Source organism: Dryas octopetala, chromosome 1, assembly GCF_963921425.1.
Source record: "Dryas octopetala chromosome 1, drDryOcto1.1, whole genome shotgun sequence".
NCBI lineage: Eukaryota > Viridiplantae > Streptophyta > Magnoliopsida > Rosales > Rosaceae > Dryas > Dryas octopetala.
Genome location: NC_141366.1, coordinates 18,168,881 through 18,189,501, shown reverse-complemented (window position 1 = coordinate 18,189,501; position 20,621 = coordinate 18,168,881). Strand labels below are relative to the sequence as shown.

Genomic DNA, 20,621 nt, shown 5'->3' with positions numbered 1-20,621 from the left:
GAACTCCTGCAAACACAATTCTGATATTTTGTTAGGTAACTATTAATATACCAAAAATTTTAAGCAGTTAAGAAATAGAGTGACTATATATATCAAACTAATAAAAAATGAATAATAACATCACTAAAAAATGAAAAATGACATAGCTATTCGATGTTAAAAAATAACAGAAAATATGGTTTTCTCTCTCTTGTTGTTTATGGGAAAGTAAAATATCTTTCCAAAATAACATTTCATGTAAGCAAAACCTGGTCACTGCAGTGGTCAACTAAAGTGGACGGGCAACAACTAACAAGCCAACAAACAACAATAATTGATTGATTAATATTCATGTAGCGAATGAAAAAGGTTTTCCGAAATAAAAGGAACCGGGCCACCCCTGCAAGTATCTGGACCCCCCAAAATGGGCAAAAAATGAAAAATCCCATATAAACCATAAGCCGTGTCAAACTCAATTTAATTGTATTGGTTGCAACCTTCACAAGGTGGAAGTTGCTTGGACTTGATTGAATATTCCCAAAAGTCACAGCAGCAGCAATGAAGATTTGAACATTTCTTCTTACTAATTCTTCAATTGGTCCCTCTTGGCTCTTGAGCTATTAAAGCTCCCTGTGTGGCTACCTCTTCATCTCTTCATCAATTAATTAATTCTTCTATTGATGCTCATCATCAATTTCTTGCCAAGCCAACAAAGTACCAAACATGGCTACAGGAGAAGGAGGAGCTCGGTCACTGGAAGACACACCCACTTGGGCTGTGGCAACAGTCTGCTTTGTTTTTATTTCCCTCTCTATTTTTATGGAGCACTTGATCCATCTCCTTTGTCAAGTACGTATGCATATATATATATATGTGTGTGTGTGTGTGTGTGTAAGAAACCATTCACTTTGTTAAAAAATAGTCATATGGTTTCTCTGAATTTGATTCACTAATTACACCCATTCATTCCTTTTGATCATGTATTTGGTGCAGTGGCTCAAAAGACATAAAAAGACTGCCTTGTTCGAGGCGGTACAGAAGCTCAAATCAGGTAGGATTTAGTTCAAACTGTCATATTACCTTGTCAGACTCTGAATCAGTACCGGAAATTAAATAGCTAGAACGTGCGATTTTGATCCTGCATTTTATTCATAGTCTAATAATATATATAACATGTCAGAAAAGACCGAACCACCTATAAGCAATTTGCAGAATTCACAAATGTGCAGAATGTGTATTCTAATTGGCAATTCTTTCCTGTTTTTGTGCTGATGAATCATTTGTGTTTACCTGATGGGTGTGCAGTGCTTATGCTTCTGGGTTTCATGTCTCTAATACTGACAGTTACACAGAAATGGATATCCAAAATCTGTGTAACCAACAAAGTTGCATACACCATGCTTCCCTGCCGGAAAAAACCCCCAACCAAAACTACAAAAGCACTTGGTTTTGATATGCAATTTGTAGAAAATTTGTTTGAGAATAACCATATTCCTCTACACCCAGAAAGAATGCTAGAAGCATCTGAGACTGAGGATCACTGTGAATCCCAGGTACATAGTTGCTTTATTTGTTTTTTAACTTGATCAAGAGCCTGAAGAGAGTAGTTAATTGTCTTCTCTCTCTCTCTCTCTCTCTCTCTCTCTCTCTCAATTTAGTTTATTTGAATGGGATTTGGGTTTTGCAGGGGAAGACCTCATTTATATCAGAAGGAGGGCTGAATCAGCTCAACCACTTCATCTTTGTGTTGGCAATTATGCAGATTGTGTATAGTGTTCTCACCATGGCTTTAGGAAGGGCCAAGGTATGCATAATCCTACCATATGCTATGTTGCAGGCTAGCTATTATTCTCAGTTCTATCTTTGATGCTTTTAATGTGATGGGAAAGAGTCTGGTGGGTCTTAACTCTTAACTGCACAAAACAAAATAAAGTCAATAACTTGTATGCATGTGACAATATTTCAATTGGAGCTATGTTAAAAACAACTGCCCCTGACAACTGTCCCAAGCTAGTCCCTTTCAGTTACGAGTCAATTCGGCTTAGTTAGAGAGATTACATTTTGGTACCATATGTGGTATGTATAAAAGAAAAATACAATTGTTCACGGATACTCACATCAACGATTGTGAACGGTTGATTGTTGTGGATCATGAAAAGACAGACCAGAAAAAGTAAACCTTTTTTTTTTCTTATAATATGCATAACCCATTTAAATGAACCCACACAGCTCTCCCATTGCCTAACTCTCAGCCCATAATGCTGGCCCATTTAGATGCCCTTTGTCCTGAGCACCCCAATGTAGTGTCCTGGCTACCCCTATCAACAACCTTTCCAACCAGGTTTTCAGCTGATGTTGTGGTTATTGGAAATAGCAGAATCCCTTATAAATAAGTTATAATAGAATTTTAAACTTCTAGAAATTTTGACTTTTTGAGCAATCTGACATCTGAGTGTGCAACCCAACCTGAAAGTTAAAAAGTAAGAGTAGGTAACACTAAACAGAGCCCTTGTTTTGTTTTGCTATGAGCCTTCTTACATGGACATTTTGGCACTTGGGGTATGTAAAGTCAATTAAAGCACCCTATTCAGGGAGATGAGGCTTGGGACTTGGGAGCCTAGTATTCAAAAGGCAGAAAAGATGCATCAAGATTCGGATCATACACTTCACTCAAATTTTTATATTAGCTAGTGTTATTTCATACTAGTCCAAGGAAAGTTTAAGTATAAATAAATTTTCAATTTTTGAGTGCAAGCTAGTTAGTATATATATTTAGGACATTGTTATTTAGCCCAAATTTTTCACTAATTTTTTTTGCATGTGATATGTTTTAATTTGGATAGGCTAAGCTAGGTGTAGCCCCCTCTCTCTACGGTTTTGCCAAACAAATTACACTATTGAAACCTATTTATTGCAGTTTAAATTTTTGGATTTTAGACAGTCTCAAGTGTTAAAATTTAATATCTAAACTCCAACGGTGATATACACCCCTAAAATTAGCAACATGTCAAGGATTAGATCGAAGATGAAAAAAAAAAAAATGGTGATTCAAGTCGGTAAAAGTAGTGTTGGAAAGTACTCTAGTTCATTACCCATATATAATGTGGGAGTTAGTTAATTACACGACTTTTTCACCCGCTCTAATAATTTAATTGGATCCTGAAAAGTAATGTTACACATGCATAATTTTTTTAACAGATGAGGCGTTGGCAAGCATGGGAAAAAGAAACCCAGACGGTGGAATACCAAGTGGAAAATGGTAAGATACAAAAACTACTTTTTTTTTATGTTTTTTGACGAACGGTAAGATACAAAAATTACAAACAACAAATAACGACAAAAATTAATACCATTTCAATTAATTATACCAAACGATTTGAATAATAGAGGTGAGATTCAAATGTGTATAATTTATGTGTGTAGGTCTCACACTTTTATTAAAATATTGGACGAAACATAATTTTTTTTAAATAATCAATGTTATTCATGAGATTTAAACTCGAAAACTCTTATCAATAAAGAAAATTACTAAATCAAATGGTCATTGGCTTACGAATCATAATCTGTCAACCGTATATGGTACAGTTAAAGTACTCTTGATTCCACCAAACAGAAATTTTATTCAAGTGTTGAAATTCAATAGCAGAAGTGCACAACAACTAATTCAACCTTTCTTCTTCTTTTATTTAAAACAACAATTTTTGGGTGTAGATCCTAATCGATTTCGGTTCACAAGGCAGACCACGTTTGCTCGTAGACACATGAGTTCTTGTACAGGAACATCTGTTCAACTGTGGATTGTGAGTTGATTTACTTATTATTATTATTAATAGAATTCCTTCTTAATTAATTAATAGATCAATTTTATATTTATATATATTTTGCTCTCGTGAATCATTTGGGTTTTTGCTTATAACTAATTAAATTTTGGATTATATTTTTGCAGAGGTGTTTCTTCCGGCAGTTCTTCCATTCAGTGGAAAAAGTTGATTATCTCACCTTACGCCATGGTTTCATTTCAGTGAGTACAAATATATATATATATATATATATATATATATATATATAGCAGTGCAATAGAGTTTATTAGTGTTGAGTGTAGACTTTAGTGTTTAGCTCTTATGAAATAGTCTAAAATATAGTTTAAAGTTAATATTTTAAGCATCTCTTTTGCAGACTCATCTGTCCACAAACAGTGCATTCAATTTCCAGAAGTACATACAACGGTCGCTGGAGGATGATTTCAGAGTTGTAGTCGGCATCAGGTACTTGAGAATTGTATCAATGAAAGACCACATTGATGATCACATTTTTCACAAAAATCAATCTCATTTAAATGTGTGAGCAATTGAATCAGATCCTACATCATTATGAGATATGTGACCAGCAGTATCTGTGTGTAGACACCTCATGTGTCTATCTCTCTCATCATGTGTAGACACACGAAGAGTACATATACGCTCGTCACATAAATGTTTTGCTCGTAGATGTGAGTGAATCTTGTTTAAAACTATTTATATCATATTGTTCATCACATCTTTCATAAAGTATATGATATTCACATAGAACTCATTTATGTAAGTAATTAAAGTCAGTTACATATGAGATACATAATCAATAATGTAATTCGTAAATATGATACATATAACAGTACTCAAATTATATTTGGTCATTTTGTGCGCATAACTACTTTTATACCCTTGTAATATAATAATATTATAACTTACCATATTTTCCAAGTTAATTGGTGCTGCCAATATAAACCTTTGTTAATTTTTACATTATGCATGCTGTCAATGTATGAATTTATATTTTTCCTTTCATTGATTTAGTTATTCATACATGTTGGCTAATTGTGTGTTTTTGATCTGCATCACTGGACAGCCCTTTCATGTGGTTCATGGTCGTCATTTTCATCCTTGTAGACGTGCATGGTAATAAGCACTATCCAAGTCCTTTATATATCATTATATCATCAATTTCTGTCAAAATTCTTTGGTATATATGAACATGTATTGTATATAAATACATTTTAACCTTTAAATTTTAACGGCCGGATTTATTTTCTATACTGAAGTATAGATTTGTGCATCGTTAAATTTTTTTGTTTATCATACAATTCTTGATCGTATCATAGATGAATTTCAATTTTATCCTTTATATGCGTAGTTCCAGTGATTTTTGAATGATTGTCATGAACATAAAACAGGTTGGGATGTCTATTTCTGGGTATCATTTGTGCCACTAATGGTATGTCTCAAGCTTTTCTCATTGAAGTGCTTTAGTTAATGTTATTAATTAATTACTAGTTTATTATTAATTAAGTATTAATCTGTGTTCTTAGGTAGTGCTAGTTCTTGGAACCAAACTGGAAGTAGTTGTAGCAAGAATGGCTCATCAACTTCATGACAAGCATAATGTGATTAAAGGAATTCCTCTAGTGCAAGCTAAGGACAGTCACTTCTGGTTCAATCAACCACAATTCGTCTTGACCCTTGTACACCTCACCTTGTTTACGGTATTTAATAATTAATATTCCTCATTAATTACCTCCACTAGTTCATACTTTTAGTTAATTACTCTCAGTTACATATTACTATGATCAAACTGACTTGTTAATCATTTTCAACTTTTCCAGAATGCATTTGAACTTGCTTTCTTCATTTGGGTCACGGTACGCCCTTATTTTAACTTGTACTAATCCCATTCATTTTCTTTAGTATGATAATATTCTCTTGTGAGACATTGTGTTATATAATCAAATTATCAATCCTAACTAAACCATTAATCTCTAGTGATTGAATTCTTATTGGAATCAATTAGACAATATAACACAAAGTTAACTTGTATTTAATGAAAATTAAAATTACATTAATTTACCCCTCTCTTTTCTTAATCTCAGGTAGAATATGGGATACACTCTTGCTACCATGACCACATACAGATTATCATTGTACGGGTGGTCTTAGCGTAAGTGCCAATGCTCATCTTCTTTTTTTACCTTCAATTTTATACTCACTCATCTAGCTATGAAATTAAGCTACCTACACTTAATTATCACAAATATAAGTATAAAATTGATCAAGTGATCAACAAACAAATCTTGATGTTAGTTGTATGTTCAATGAAAATCAAATTGTGTTGACAAATTTGTGTAGGGTGACGGTTCAAGTGATGTGCAGTTACATTACTCTTCCCCTCTATGCTCTAGTGACTCAGGTATGCATTTATACATGCGTTTGTGTTAATGGCTGTGTTAAAGTATAAAAATTAGGTCATTGGGAAATGTTTTCTTATCGGACGGCCTGGCATTATATTGCCAAATTATTTATCTGAACTAGCTATAACAGTAAACAAATTTAGATGAACAATGATTCATTGACAGCCTAACAATATGACAATCAGAGAGACGATTTAATAAGAAAACATTATGTTCGGTTATTTACCATACAGAAACTGAGCTGGTAGGTTACATTATACTATATATGTAGATGGGGTCAAACTTCAAGAGCGCAGCAGTACTTGAAGAGCAAACAACAAATGTTATAAAGCAATGGCATGCTGAAGTGAAGCAAAAGAGGAAGAAGAACAAACAAGAGCACTCTTCACAATCTGGTCAAGATTATTCGTCTACAGCAGGAAGCAGCAGGGGAATCCGGAGTTCCCCGGATTTCTCGTCTCATCGCCGGCAGCCGACTTTTGCTGAAATGGCGCAAAATTTTTCGAGCAACACTGAAATTGAAGAAGATAACCAAGAAATGGGTGGCCAAAATGAACTTGATCAATTAGCTACATCTTTATCCAGTGAGGTACACATAGAAATGCCGGAGCTGACTAGAACACAAACTTAACCTATAAGATTTTTTTTAAAAAAAAGTAATATAAAACCAAGAAAGCGAGTAGGATTAGGCCATTAGAGGACTGGAGCTTCTCAAACCATCCATACCTGTATAATTTCTAGTTTATTTTTCTCTTATGGTTAGCTTTTAATTGGGAATCTTGTTAGCTCCAGAATTATATATAAAATTATAATTTCCAATACTTTGTTGTCTGTATATGTTTTGATTGACGACCTATGTGAACAAGAAGGTTTGAAAAACAAAGGAAATACGTGTGGCTTATGACTCCAATAGTTGAGCACTTACCGTATTCTTTTCTTTTCTTTATAGACTTTATTATACTTTATTCACCTAAACTTTGAGTTTGATTTCACTTTATCACTAAAAAAAATTGTGTCAATTTACTACCTAAATTTAAAATTTGTTGCAATGTACCACCTTAACCTTTTTCCGTCTAAATTTTTGTTGAAAATAAGTGTGTTTTGGTCTTTTCAAGACAATTTTTTATTGTCAAAGTTAATGAAGTACAATGAATAAAATTTCGGATTTCGAGGAAATTTCGATGGAAATTTCGACGGAAATTTAAAAGATTTTTAAATTTCGACAGAAATTAAACGGAAACAATGGAAATTACTATCAAAATACGGAAATTTTGAATGAAACTTTACTATATGTTTATTTAACATATTATCTACTACATTGATAAAAAACATTGAAGAAACCAAATTATATAGTAAGTTTCATGTGATATAAGATGAATATAATGCGCGCTGAAGGTAAATACTATGAAATAAAATTAGTATAATGAATAAATAAAATTAATATATTCTTTATACTCTATAATATATACACTAAATTTTATATACTTTATAATCTATACTCTATATTATTTAAGATATCGTATAGGATATTAGGGTTTAGGCTCTTTAGAATATTTTTAATTATTTTTTATATAAAAAGATATTAGAGTTTATTGGTTTCGGGTTTAAAAACAATTAAACGAAACCCCAAAACGGTCAAACGAAATCTCAAATCATTTTTTTTTTTTCAATTGCCCAAAAACCTCAAACTAGGATATGGTATATGATATTAGGGTTTAGGCTCTTTAGAGTGTTTTAAATTATTTTTTATATAGAAATATATTAGAGTTTACAAATTTAGAATTTAAAAACAACTAAATGAAACTCCAAAAAGGCCAAATAAAAACCCAAACTATTTTTTTTCTTTACAATTGCCCAAAAGCCCCAAATCCCAATCAACCCTAAACCTTTTAATTTTTTTTTTCTTTCTTACTTTTTTTTTTCTTTTTTTCTTCTTCTTTTTCTTTCCTTCTTTTCTTTTTTTCCTTTCTTTTTTTTTTCTTTTTTTTCTTTCCTTCTTTCCCTTTCCTTTCTTTTCCCCCCGAGTCTCCAGCAAAAGCCTTCTTCCACTGTTTTTCTTCTCTCTCTCTCTCTCTCTCTCTCTCTCTCTCTCTCTCTCTCTCCCCAATCCATCACCAACCCACCCCACCCTCACCACTTTCTCCCCCCTGCCACGCCTCCACTATCGACCCCCTGCCGCGCCCCCTGCCGCGCCCCCTGCCACCGCCCCATTTTCCTCCCAAAATCATCTTTTTCTCTCCAACCCAGCCTCCTCTCCAAAAACCCAAAATTTCAAAACCAGATCACCGGCGAAAACTTCGGCGAAATTTCGAGAATTTCGTCGAAATTATCCCGAAAATTTAACAAAACTAGGTTTCGATTTCGACCCCTCCTCAAATCGAAAATTTCGGCAAAATTTCACCGAAATTTTCAAAATTTAAACCCTTGATGAAGTGTAAAAAAATCATTATTTTATAACAATAGGAACTTGAAAAAGACCAAAACAGTGAAACACCTTTATTTTTAACAAAAATCTAGATAAAATGAGTCAGAGGTGGTATATTACAACAAAATTTTAATTCAAAATGATTAGTTGTTTTTTAAATGATGAAATGAAATCGATTTCAAAGTTTAGGTAGGTAAAATTTAAATAAGCCTTCTTTAAATTCAAAAAAATTAAAAGCAAATAACCATTTTGATCTCTGTAGTTTGGCCCTTGTTTCAATTGTCTATGTTATTTAAATTTTTTTTAATCAAGTCCTCTTAGTTAAAATTTTATTACAACCAAGTCCAAAATTATAATGTTGTCCAAATTCTTAATCTCAGGTAGAATATGGGATACACTCTTGCTACCATGACCACATACAGATTATCATTGTACGGGTGGTCTTAGCGTAAGTGCCAATGCTCATCTTTTTTTTTTTACCTTCAATTTTATACTCACTCATCTAGCTATGAAATTAAGCTACCTACACCCAATTATCACAAATATAAATATAAAATTGATCAAGTGATCAACAAACAAATCTTGATGTTAGTTGTATGTTCAATGAAAATCAAATTGTGTTGACAAATTTGTGTAGGGTGACGGTTCAAGTGATGTGCAGTTACATTACTCTTCCCCTCTATGCTCTAGTGACTCAGGTATGCATTTATACACGTCACGTGTTAATGGCTGTGTTAAAGTATAAAAATTAGGTCATTGGGAAATGTTTTCTTAACGGACGGCCTGGCATTATATTGCCAAATTATTTATCTGAACTAGCTATAACAGTAAACAAATTTAGATGAACAATGATTCATTGACAGTCTAACAATATGATAATCAAAGAGACGATTTAATAAGAAAACATTATGTTTGGTTATTTACCATACAGAAACTGAGTTGGTAGGTTACATTATACTATATATGTAGATGGGGTCAAATTTCAAGAGCGCAGTAGTACTTGAAGAGCAAACAACAAATGTTATAAAGCAATGGCATGCTGAAGTGAAGCAAAAGAGGAAGAAGAACAAACAAGAGCACTCTTCACAATCTGAAATGGCGCAAAATTTTTCAAGCAACACTGAAATTGAAGAAGATAACCAAGAAATTGTTGAACATCATCAAGAAATGGGTGGCCAAAATGAACTTGATCAATTAGCTACATCTTTATCTAGTGAGGTACACATAGAAATGCCGAAGCTGACTAGAACACAAACTTAACCTAAAAGATTTTTTTGAAAAAAAGTAATATAAAACCAAGAAAGCGAGTAGGATTAGGGCATTAGAGGACTGGAGCTTCTCAAACCATCCATACCTGTATAATTTCTAGTTTATTTTTCTCTTATGGTTAGCTTTTAATTGGGAATCTTGTTAGCTCCAGAATTATATATAAACTTATAATTTCCAATACTTTGTTGTCTGTATATGTTTTGATTGACGACCTATGTGAACAAGAAGGTTTGAAAAACAATGGAAATACGTGTGGCTTATGACTCCAACAGTAGAGCACTTACCATATTATTTTCTTTTCTTTAAAGACTTTATTATACTTTATTCACCTAAACTTTGAGTTCGATTTCACTTTATCACTAAAAAAAATTGTGTCAATTTACTACCTGAACTTAAAATTTGTTGCAATGTACCACCTTGAGCTTTTTCCGTCTAAATTTTTGTTGAAAATAAGTGTGTTTTGATCTTTTCAAGACAGTTTTTTATTGTGTCAAAGTCAATGAAGTGTAAAAAAATCATTATTTTCTAACAATAAAAACTTGAAAAAGACCAAAACGGTGAAACACCCTTATTTTTAATAAAAATCTAGATAAAATGAGCCAGAGGTGGTATATTACAATAAAATTTTAATTCAAATGATTAGTTGTTTTTTAGGTGGTGAAATGAAATCGATCTCAAAGTTTAGATAGGTAAAATTTAAATAAGCCTTTTTTAAATTTAAAAAAAAAAAAGCAAATGACCATTTTGGTCTCTATAGTTTGGCCCTTATTTCAATTGTCTATGTTATTTAAATTTTTTTTAATCAAGTCCTCTTAGTTAAAATTTTATTACAACCAAGTCCAAAATTATAATGTTGTCCAAATTTTAGACAAAATTTTCATGTGAAAATGAGGTGCAATGTTAGTCTTTACGAGTTTAAGAGTAAACAATCATAAAATTAGTGTAGTTGCACACCCACATTGATTAAAGTAAGGATTTCATCAATCAAATTTGGACGAATTTTTAATTTTGGACTTGATTGAAAATTAAAACAACAGGGACAAAATTGAAATAACCACCAAACTACATGGACCAAAATAGTCATTTGGCCGAAAAATGAAGAAAGCACAGCTCTAAGTAGTTTAGAGCATTGCCAAAATTTGAATCCCCTCTCTTGAGTTCTTTTGGTTTCCCTTGTAACAAAGAAAAAAAAAAAACATGAAATTGTGTCCTCGTTCATTTCCTAGCAAATACCTCTTGATGAGCAATGTACTCAGCCCATCCAATCTTATTGGCTCCACCTTTTAGCCTAGGCCCAAATCCACGCCCTTTAAGCTGGCCCATGATCCAAAAACGTGGGCCAAATAAATTCCTTTTAAATTCCTGAAAGAGCTACTTAATTTTTTTTTAATTCTTTGCTCCTTTTCCTTTTTAAAGATATTAAAGAACTCTTTCCCCCCAAAAAAAAAAAAAGATGTTAAAGAATTTTTGGGGGAGGAAAAAGATAAAAAATAAAAATTGAATGTGACTACAGATTGAGCCATCAACCAAGTTAACCAACCAAAAATCTGTTAACCCATAACAGCCCATTATTGACTAAACAAATAATCATGTTATTGGGCCCCTATACAAATTCAAGGTTCACCAAAAGAAATTCATGAAGGCAAGGAACATCAATCACATTCAACTCTTAGGTGTTGAAATGAAGCCAAATTGTGTAGCAAGAAAGAAACAAGTTAGAAAGATGAAGAAGATGCAGACTTGCAGTACGAGATATGAGACAAGGGCAACACCCTTGCCCACTTGCGACAATGGAAGAGAAGGTCCACAATCCCACAAGCCGACAGGCCCATAGGCCCACTGACCCACTTGCCCAAGGCAGATCGAAAATACCAACCACTTAGTTATGGGATCGATCAATCAATCAATCAGATTTGGTGCGACAGAACATAGTTAAAGTTGGAGGCCCACGTCTGGTGAAATTATTAGAAACATGTTGGAGCTCAGTTTTCAGCCTTATTTGACTGTGACTGTTCCTTTTGGGGCACCATTGGCCCACTGTTGGCCCACTAGGTCCAACAAGCATGGGCTACAATGTACTCAATGAAGATTTCTTTGTAACGAGTGTATACATTTTTTATCTCTATCTTTCTTCACGTGATCTAGTACATGATGAGAAAAATACACATAAGTTGTATGCACCTATAACAAATAAGTTTTTCTCTTGTACTCACCAATGTTGCTTAGCCTTGGTTATCAGAAAGTTCAAGAAAATGCAAGGGATAATTTAAAGTAATTTCCTCTTTTTTCTTTTTTCTCTCTATCTCTCTTTGTTGTGCTTAATTCAAGAGCCAATTTACAAATTAAGAAAAATGATTACAAATAATTACTCTGCCGTCAATTCAATCCTTTTTTTGTTAGAATATACTCAATATAGCAAAGTTATCTGAAAATAGCACAATAAATCACTCCATTCATTAATTAATTGGTTTGCCTCCATTAGAGTTGAGTCTTGAAAAAGGTGGTTTGCCTCCATTAGTTAGAGAGAGTGTTTGAGCAAGTGGCTCCATGTGCGTATGTGAACTCACACGTACGCACACACATTTGAGATAGAGCTTGACACATTTGAGAAAGCGTTATCAACAACAAACGTTTAAATAGTCTCAAATTTATGTGTATGAATGTTTGCACCTGAAGTTTTTCGAAGATGTGAGAGTGGTGAGAAACTCGGTTCCAATATTTCCGAATTATAATAGCATAATAGGCAAACTAACATCTTATTAGGATGAGAATAGAGATCTCTGTACGTGCCTAAAATAAATTAACTCATAACATTATTGGTCCAAAATAAAAAATGTGCAAGACCACAAAAATAGTTAATCACTCTACTGGATTTGTTTTGGTCGGAAAGATACTTTCCTTGATAGCCCAATAGCGGCAAAACACACAAAATTCCAAGCTAAGCAAAATACAAGAAAGCCTAGTAGAAGCAACTAGATGCTAACCAAAACTGATCGAACAGAATGATAAAAAATTTTATAAAAATTTAAAGTGCTTCATGCAAAAGTACTTGAAAGTGCTTTTTAAAAATTTACTTAAAAGTATTTTTAATAATCTGAAAGCACTTTTGCCAATTCTAAAAACAATGTCAACGGGCCTTAAATTTTAGACACAAATCTAACAGGAAAATCTAGTTTCACACACAACCTCTTTTTGGCAAGCAGAGCAGCGCAACAATGGTGCTGTTCACTTCACAGGGGACCCAATGCCACCGTAGCTGGCCAAGGTTGAAGATCTCCTTGAAAAAATGGAAAATCTTCTAATTTTCACGATCAAATAATCAATTCTTTCAATTCACTTTCAAATGTTGGAAATTTGTTATTGTTTAAGAGAGAGGCCAATTAGGGTAGCCAAGGTCTTGGACATATTCTAATCGATCACTCTACTAAATTAGGTGCACAAAATGAAATGGCGATCACGAACCAAAAGAGTCAAATAAAGTTCCATACTATTTAATATGGAGCAGATTATAATTTAATATAATGTTTATATATTATAATTACTATGCTAGTCCATGTAGGAAAAAATAAATACAACGTTTGACAGTCATGAATTTGGTTGACTCCAACACCGACATCAGACAATGAGAAACCTTGGCATAGGTGGAGATGAGCTAGAGATGTAGTGGGCCTAACACTCTTGAGCCTGATGTTATAACTACTCCAATAAGAAGTAGCTCAAACATGTTAGAACGATGGTTTACCAACAAAAAAAAAAAAAGGAACATATTTGAAGGATGACATTTGAAATTTTCATCACAATATATACGGTTATGGGTCACTTCATCTATTTCAAATTAGTTTTCACTTTAACAATCTAACTTTTACATAGTATTAGAGTAGACAATTTATAAGTTAGCCTAAGTATTAGGCCACACACGTGTTAGTCATAAGTTTTTTCATCCCTTACTAATTGATTTTAGATTGAATGTTCTACTTATTGGAAATTTTTCAAGTGTGACCATAACACCGCTACTTGATTTTAATAATGTATGTGTATTAATATAGATGGATGATTAGTTTATAAATTTAGGATTTAGGGTTTTAGATACTCATAATTATATACGTGTTATGATTTTAATGGATTGGTCACATCGTCACATAATATTACGGTCACATAAAAAAATTTCTCATATTTCTCCAACGTTTAGAATTTACATTTAGGTTCATTGACTTTAGGTACCAAATTATAATGTTTTTTCATTTCAACTACTAAAACAGTTATGTCATTTCACTTTATGTACTAAATTTCAGTTTAGGTACCAACTTTAAAAAACATGGTTATATCGAACTGTGACTGTCTAACAATCATAATTTTTTTATTGATTTGTTGTTTTTTCAATATTTGCAAGGCTTAAACTTTAATGTTTAGTCTTTGGGTTATAGAACTTCATCCCTCAAACCTAAATCAAAATTATGAAACCCTTAAAAATTTTGATTTTTTATAAATTTTAGATAGTCACAACTGTGACTGTTCGACAATTACAAGTGTAATGGTTCGACAGTCACAACTGTACAAACTAATTTGTGACCTAATCCAAAATGTTTTACTCTAGGTTAGTACCTAAACTAAAAAAAATTAGTGTCTTGCTGCTTTACTAAAAAACTATTGATATTTGGTATTTAATCATAATTTTCTATTTACATTTTAGTGTTTCATATTACAAAGATAATTAAATAGATAATTATCTACTTCTCCAACGTATACAAATCCTACCAATGTCAACATCAACATTAAATAGCTATTAATCTATCGGCATCACTCTTCTTATGTTGAAAGATATCCCAAACTCGAATCTTCCATCCCTAGATTAAGAAAAAAAAAATGTTTACAAATCCCAATTCTACATTGCTTTATGTTGATGATTTGTTCTTATATAATAGAGAATTTAAATCCTTGCTTAATATGTAATGATCATAATTAATTAACTATGAAAATGACAGCTATCTTTTGCTTTTCTCTTTTTACAATCTATTTTCTCCTTTCATTCTGCAATGTAGCTTCATAACCAAAATTGGTTTTTATTTTTTATTTTAAATTAAATTTTAAAGATCATCTCTATATAATATTAATTAAATTAAAAATTATTTAGTCAACTAGTGTATTATTATCAAATAAACAGACAATGTAAAAATTATTTTTAAAAAAAGATTTAACAAATAGACGGTTTTAACTATAAAATTACATTACAAAGGAAAAAGATTGAAGATAGAAAATATTAAAATGGCTAACATTTCTCATTAACTATATATTGTGGAATTACATTATACCAACATGCATGCAGCTTTTATTGTTGCAGCAGACCAGACCACAATGGCCCCCTGAATCAACAACAAGCTCATCCTCTAAAATGATAAAAGGGATTTTCCTCAAAAAAGAAATGATAAAAGGGATTAGTTAGCTGACAACAGCTGTAGCGCTTCTCTTTAGAACATATATATATATATATATATATATATATTAATTAGTATCTGGAATTATGCCTCTATATATGCCTTCCCAATTGCTGATGACTACCATAAGGGTTTAAATTTCGAAGTTTTCGGCGAAATTTCGCCGAAAATTTCGTTTTTTAGGGGTTCCGAAATTTTAACACGGATTCGACTAAATTTCGAAAAATTTCGGCGAAATATTCGAAATTTCGCCGAAATTTCGCTCGAAATTTTCGAATGCCCCAACAGCAATTTTTTTGAATTTGAGCGAAATTTCGCTCAAATTCCCAGCCTAACACTGTAACAGACAGACAAGACATGAAGACAGTAACCCGAGCTCAAAATCTCAAATACCCAGTCTAACCCTCGCTCAAATACCCAGCCTAACCCTAAGTCCCTCACTGCCTCACATTCTCACAAATCAGTGAAATCACAAATTCACAATCTCACATTCTCACCTGCACAGTGTCGGCGCACACCTTCGATCTCAAACCAGATCTGCTGCATCCTCCGTCTTCTCGGCTCTCTCTCTCGCCTCTCTCTCTTCTCTCTCTCTCGCCTCTCTCCTCCGTCGTCTCGGGTTGCAGCGGCGTCGTCTCGGGCTCTCTGGTTGCAGCGGCGTCGTCTCGGGCTCTCTGGTTGCAGCGGCGTCGTCTCGGGCTCTCTGGTTGCAGCGGCGTCGTCTCGGGCTCTCGGCTTGCAGCGGCGTCGTCTCGGGCTCTCGGCTTGCAGCGCCGTTCTCGACTTATCCGGCCCCCTCGAAGCCTCCGGCCACCTCGAAGCCCCGGCGTTTCTCGAAGCTTAGCCCCCCTGAAATTTCTGAAATCAGTTTGTGGGCTTGTGTGAAGTCTCTGTCTTTGATAGCTTTGTGTGAAGTTGTGAACTGCAAGTGTTGAAGTGTGTGAGTATTTGATTTCAGTATTTGTCTATTTGAGATTTTGAGTAATAGACAATTAGACATTAGTACATTACGTCATTACTACATTAAATTGAATAATTGATTAATTGATCTATATGATTTATGATTATATGATTTATATAATTATATCTGAGAGTATATATGATGTATATCTAAATTGATCTGATATATGATGTATATCTAAATTGATCTGAGTATATCTAAGTATATCATTTACTGATTTACCCACTTTTAAATATTATCTAACATCAATTGATCAATATCATGTTTTGGGTTTATATGTAAATTATATTGATCTTGGATTGATTTATATAAGATAAATTATATTGATCTTGGGTTGATTTATATAGATTTGGAATTAATTGTATAATTTTGGGTTGATTTTGATTTGTATAATTATATGATTTTGGGTTAATTTTGAATCTTTAATCGTATAATTTTGAAATTGATTGTATAATTTTAGGTTGATTTTGATTTGTATGATTTGTGTAATTTGTATGATATATAAATATTGATATGAAATTACAAATTAGTAATATGGAAATATGGAATTGCCAATTGGTAATATGAATATGATATGAAATTACTAATTAGTAATAAGTTAATAACTGATATGATATTAATTTCTTGGTGATATACTGATATGATATTAACATGGAATTTAATTGTTATTGTTATTGTGTTACTGTGTATGTCTCTTTGTTATTAGGAATTTAGGATTCAATGGCCAGTGGAGGGAGATCACGTGATCCAGCTTGGGATCATGCCGATCCATTACCAGGTAGCAGACAAGGTTCAGTATGCAAATATTGTGGCCTTGTAATGAAGGGTGCTGGAGTGACACGATTAAAATACCACCTTAGTGGTTTGGATCCTGGACACAATGTGCAACGATGCAATAGTGTCCCACCAGAAGTGAGACAATTCATCATTGCAGGGATGCAACACAAACAACACCAAAAAAGCAAAAAAATACAAAGGATGGAAGAGATCAGAGAAGAGCTTCGAGGACAAAGTCAGATTGAGCTGAGTGATGATGAAGATGATGATGATGAAGATCATAATGATGATATGGGGCCTCAAGAGCGAAGAGAATTTCGATCTGCACTTCGAGCCTCTAGAGCAGCAGAATGGGAGAGAGAACACTCACATAAAGTCCCAAATAGGGGACAAGGTTCTGGGTCTAGTAGTGGTGCACAGATGCAAAGAGCATCAAGCATGAGGGAATCACGAGATTCACGACCAACACCTCCAGTGGCACCAAGCTTGTACAAGGCAGCTCAAGCACGCCAAAAGAGTGTTAAAAATCTCTTTTCTGGAGGGTCAATCAAAGATGGGATGCAACGCTTGATCAGCAAGTTCTTCATATATGAAAATGTTCCTCCTTCAAAAGCAGCATCTCATCATTTCAAAAATTTGGTGATAGGATGTCAACAGGCAGGAGTAGGAGTGGAACCTCCAACACCCTATCAGATACGCACCGGATTTTTGGACCAGGAGTTTCAAGAAATGCAAGAGCATGTTAACAAATTGAAGACTGATTGGGCAACTTATGGTTGCACAATCATGTGCGATGGTTGGACAGGTCCAACCAAACTGTCTATCATTAACTTCATGGCCTACTCAAGAGGGAAGTCGGTATTCCTTAAGTCCGTTGATTCTTCAGATTGCATAAAGGATCATAAATATATTTATGGGCTACTGAAGGATGTAATCACGGAGGTTGGAGAGGAGAATGTTGTTCAAGTTGTGACCGACAATGGTTCCGCATTTGTCAAAGCAGGTAAGAAGTTAATGAACAAATACAATGTGTACTGGACGTCGTGTGCAGCACATTGCATTGATCTAATGTTTGAAGAGATGGGGAAGAAAGAGCAGGTTGCTAATGTGATTAAAAAAGCCAGAATGATCACGAATTATATTTACAACCATAACTGGTTGTTGGCAAAGATGCGAGAGATCACGAAGGGAGATATTGTTCGTCCTGGTGCCACCCGATTTGCTACAAACTATATTGCATTGGATAGTTTGTATGGTAAGATGATGGGGCTGAAGCAATTGTTCACCAGTGATGATTGGGGTCGTAGCAATTTCCGGCGTTCAGATGCAGGCATCACCGTTGAAAATATAGTTCTTGATCACTCTTTTTGGCAACAGGTGCATAAGGTGTGCGGTCTGTTTGAACCTCTCTACGTAGTTTTACGTATTGTGGACACAGAAGTGTATCCTACAATGGGATCCATTTATGAGTTAATGCGTGTCGTGAAGGAAGAACTAGAAAAAAAACAGGGTGCACGGTGGGTAATAAAAATCATCAATGATCGATGGTTTAAAACGTTACAACACGATTTGCACGCAGCAGGTAACCCAATAATTTATTTGTTATTTTGGTTCCGCATTTTTTTAATTGATTTAGCTTTCAATTAATGAACTAAATTACTAATTATATATTTCTATATTTACTTGATGCATGATTGCAGCCTATTATTTGAATCCTCGCTATCAGTATAGACCTGGCGTTGGAGATGATGGTGAACTTATTCGGGCTGTGCACAACGTATTCTCCAAATTGGATCCCGATTCACCACAAGTTGGCCAATTTGGAAATGAGGTAAAAATAATTTGCCATAAGGCCCATAAGAATCCTTACGAAAAATATTAATACTTTATAGAATTTGATTGTCTTAAATTATATATTTGATTGATATTGTATAATTTGTATTGTATTTGTATCTAGTTAACTTATTTTAAAGATGCCCGGAAAATGTTCGGAGAGCGAGCTGCAAAGGCCGCTAGATCACGAATGTCTCCTAGTGAGTATACATCTTACTTGTATTAGTTAGATTAACTTAATTATTTATTTTTATAGTTACACTTACACAAACAAATTTTTCATTTCAGGTGAATGGTGGATCATGTATGGGAGTGATGCGCCTACTGTGAGGAAGTTAGCCATCAAAGTTTTATCACAAACGGCGTCATCATCAGCTTGCGAAAGAAACTGGAGCACTTTCGCACTCATACACACCAAACAACGAAACAGGCTCTCATATAGTAGGTTAGAAAAAATGGTATATTGCTACTATAATATGAGGCTTGCACTTCGAGATAAGAAAGCAGAGGAGGATCGCGTTGATGAATATGATCCGCTGGATATATATGATGCTGCTATAGGGGATGATGATGTGGAGGAAAACCAGCTTTATCAGTGGATTAGGCCCCTCCATTTAGATGATGATGCAGGCAATCCAGACCCTGATATTGCAGCTCAAGCACGTCAGGAAGGTATCAATGTGGACAGAGTTCTAAATGAGGAGGTGAGCCCTACTACAAGTTTGAATGACCTTATGCAAACAAGGTCGACACATCGTACTGAGCCAGTTCCCACTAATCCTTCTCGATCAGGCAACTCTAGCACAAGATCGGGCACTCCTACCAACAGTGGAGGTAGAGGTAGTGGTGGTGGTAGAGGTAGTGGTGGTGGTGGTGGTGGAAATGAAGATGTCACTGGACATTCTCAAGAGTATATGAGCCCATTTTCTGTCGAAGCACACTATACACATGCAACACAAGATGAGGATCATGGGAGTAGGCGTGCCGGACCAGGAATTGGTGCCATAGGAAAAGACTATAGTCGCAGACAAAGAGGTCATGAGAGTTTGGCACAAGAAGAAGAGGATTCATTATCCACCACTTTTGGCTCTATGGGGGTAGGAAGTGACAATTACAATTATGGACAAAACCCTCCAATATTCTACCCACCACATCTGCCTTACTTGGTTGAGTCTGATAGTAACTCATTGGCACAACAAGAGACAACCTCTTCAAATGAGTATGCTTATGGGCAAATTCAACCACAACAGGTTCCTGATCCATATGGTTGGCATGTTGGCAATTACATGCAAAATTATGCTGGAGAAGTATCTTGGGATGATTATTCTTCACAGTACACCTACTCTGGACATGATGATACTGAAGACAGCGGAAATTTTGAACCTCCTAGAAACTCTATGTGGTATTGATTACTTTTGTAATTCATGTGGCAATATTATAGTAAAAATAAAATTGAGGTGTTATTGAAGTAATTATTAATTAGTGAAGCATTTTTTTAACAGTATTTGCCTCCAGCGCGCATTATATTCATCATATATCACATGAAACCTACCATATAATTTGGTTTTTTTCAATGTTTTTTATCAATGTAGTAGATAATATGTTAAATAAACATATTGTGAAGTTTCATTCAAAATTTCCGTATTTTGATAATAATTTCCATCGTTTCCGTCGAATTTTTGTCGAAATTTAAAAATCTTCGAAATTTCCGTCGAAATTTCCATC

At 34.1% G+C, this 20,621-nt stretch overlaps 2 protein-coding genes and 1 long non-coding RNA gene across 4 annotated transcripts; all 3 read left to right on the top strand.

Annotated features, from left to right (window-relative positions):
* Nucleotides 1–422: 422 nt before the first annotated feature.
* MLO3 (Seven transmembrane MLO family protein) lies at nt 423–10,112 on the top strand. 2 transcript variants are annotated; one of them, XM_086239247.1, is made up of 16 exons: nt 423–828; nt 973–1,030; nt 1,285–1,532; nt 1,667–1,783; nt 3,178–3,238; nt 3,691–3,779; nt 3,926–4,000; nt 4,156–4,244; nt 4,864–4,913; nt 5,189–5,229; nt 5,324–5,497; nt 5,618–5,653; nt 5,882–5,949; nt 6,138–6,198; nt 6,471–6,741; nt 9,769–10,112. In XM_086239247.1, the coding sequence occupies exons 1-16, from the start codon at nt 703–705 to the stop codon at nt 9,882–9,884; spliced, it is 1,680 nt and encodes a 559-aa protein (XP_086095373.1). In that variant the 5' UTR covers nt 423–702; the 3' UTR covers nt 9,885–10,112. The 2 variants fall into 2 exon arrangements, with proteins under 2 accessions (XP_086095373.1, XP_086095368.1); XM_086239242.1 differs by lacking the exon at nt 9,769–10,112 and having other exon boundaries at nt 424–828; nt 6,471–7,121.
* LOC147298780 (uncharacterized) lies at nt 9,004–9,717 on the top strand. The gene is made up of 3 exons (XR_015121662.1): nt 9,004–9,072; nt 9,262–9,322; nt 9,594–9,717. It is a non-coding gene; the product is annotated as an uncharacterized LOC147298780 (long non-coding RNA).
* Nucleotides 10,113–17,006: 6,894 nt separating the features above from the next.
* Nucleotides 17,007–20,305, top strand: LOC147298778 (uncharacterized). The gene is made up of 4 exons (XM_086243922.1): nt 17,007–18,645; nt 18,764–18,894; nt 19,021–19,096; nt 19,185–20,305. The coding sequence occupies exons 1-4, from the start codon at nt 17,007–17,009 to the stop codon at nt 20,303–20,305; spliced, it is 2,967 nt and encodes a 988-aa protein (XP_086100048.1).
* Nucleotides 20,306–20,621: the final 316 nt, after the last annotated feature.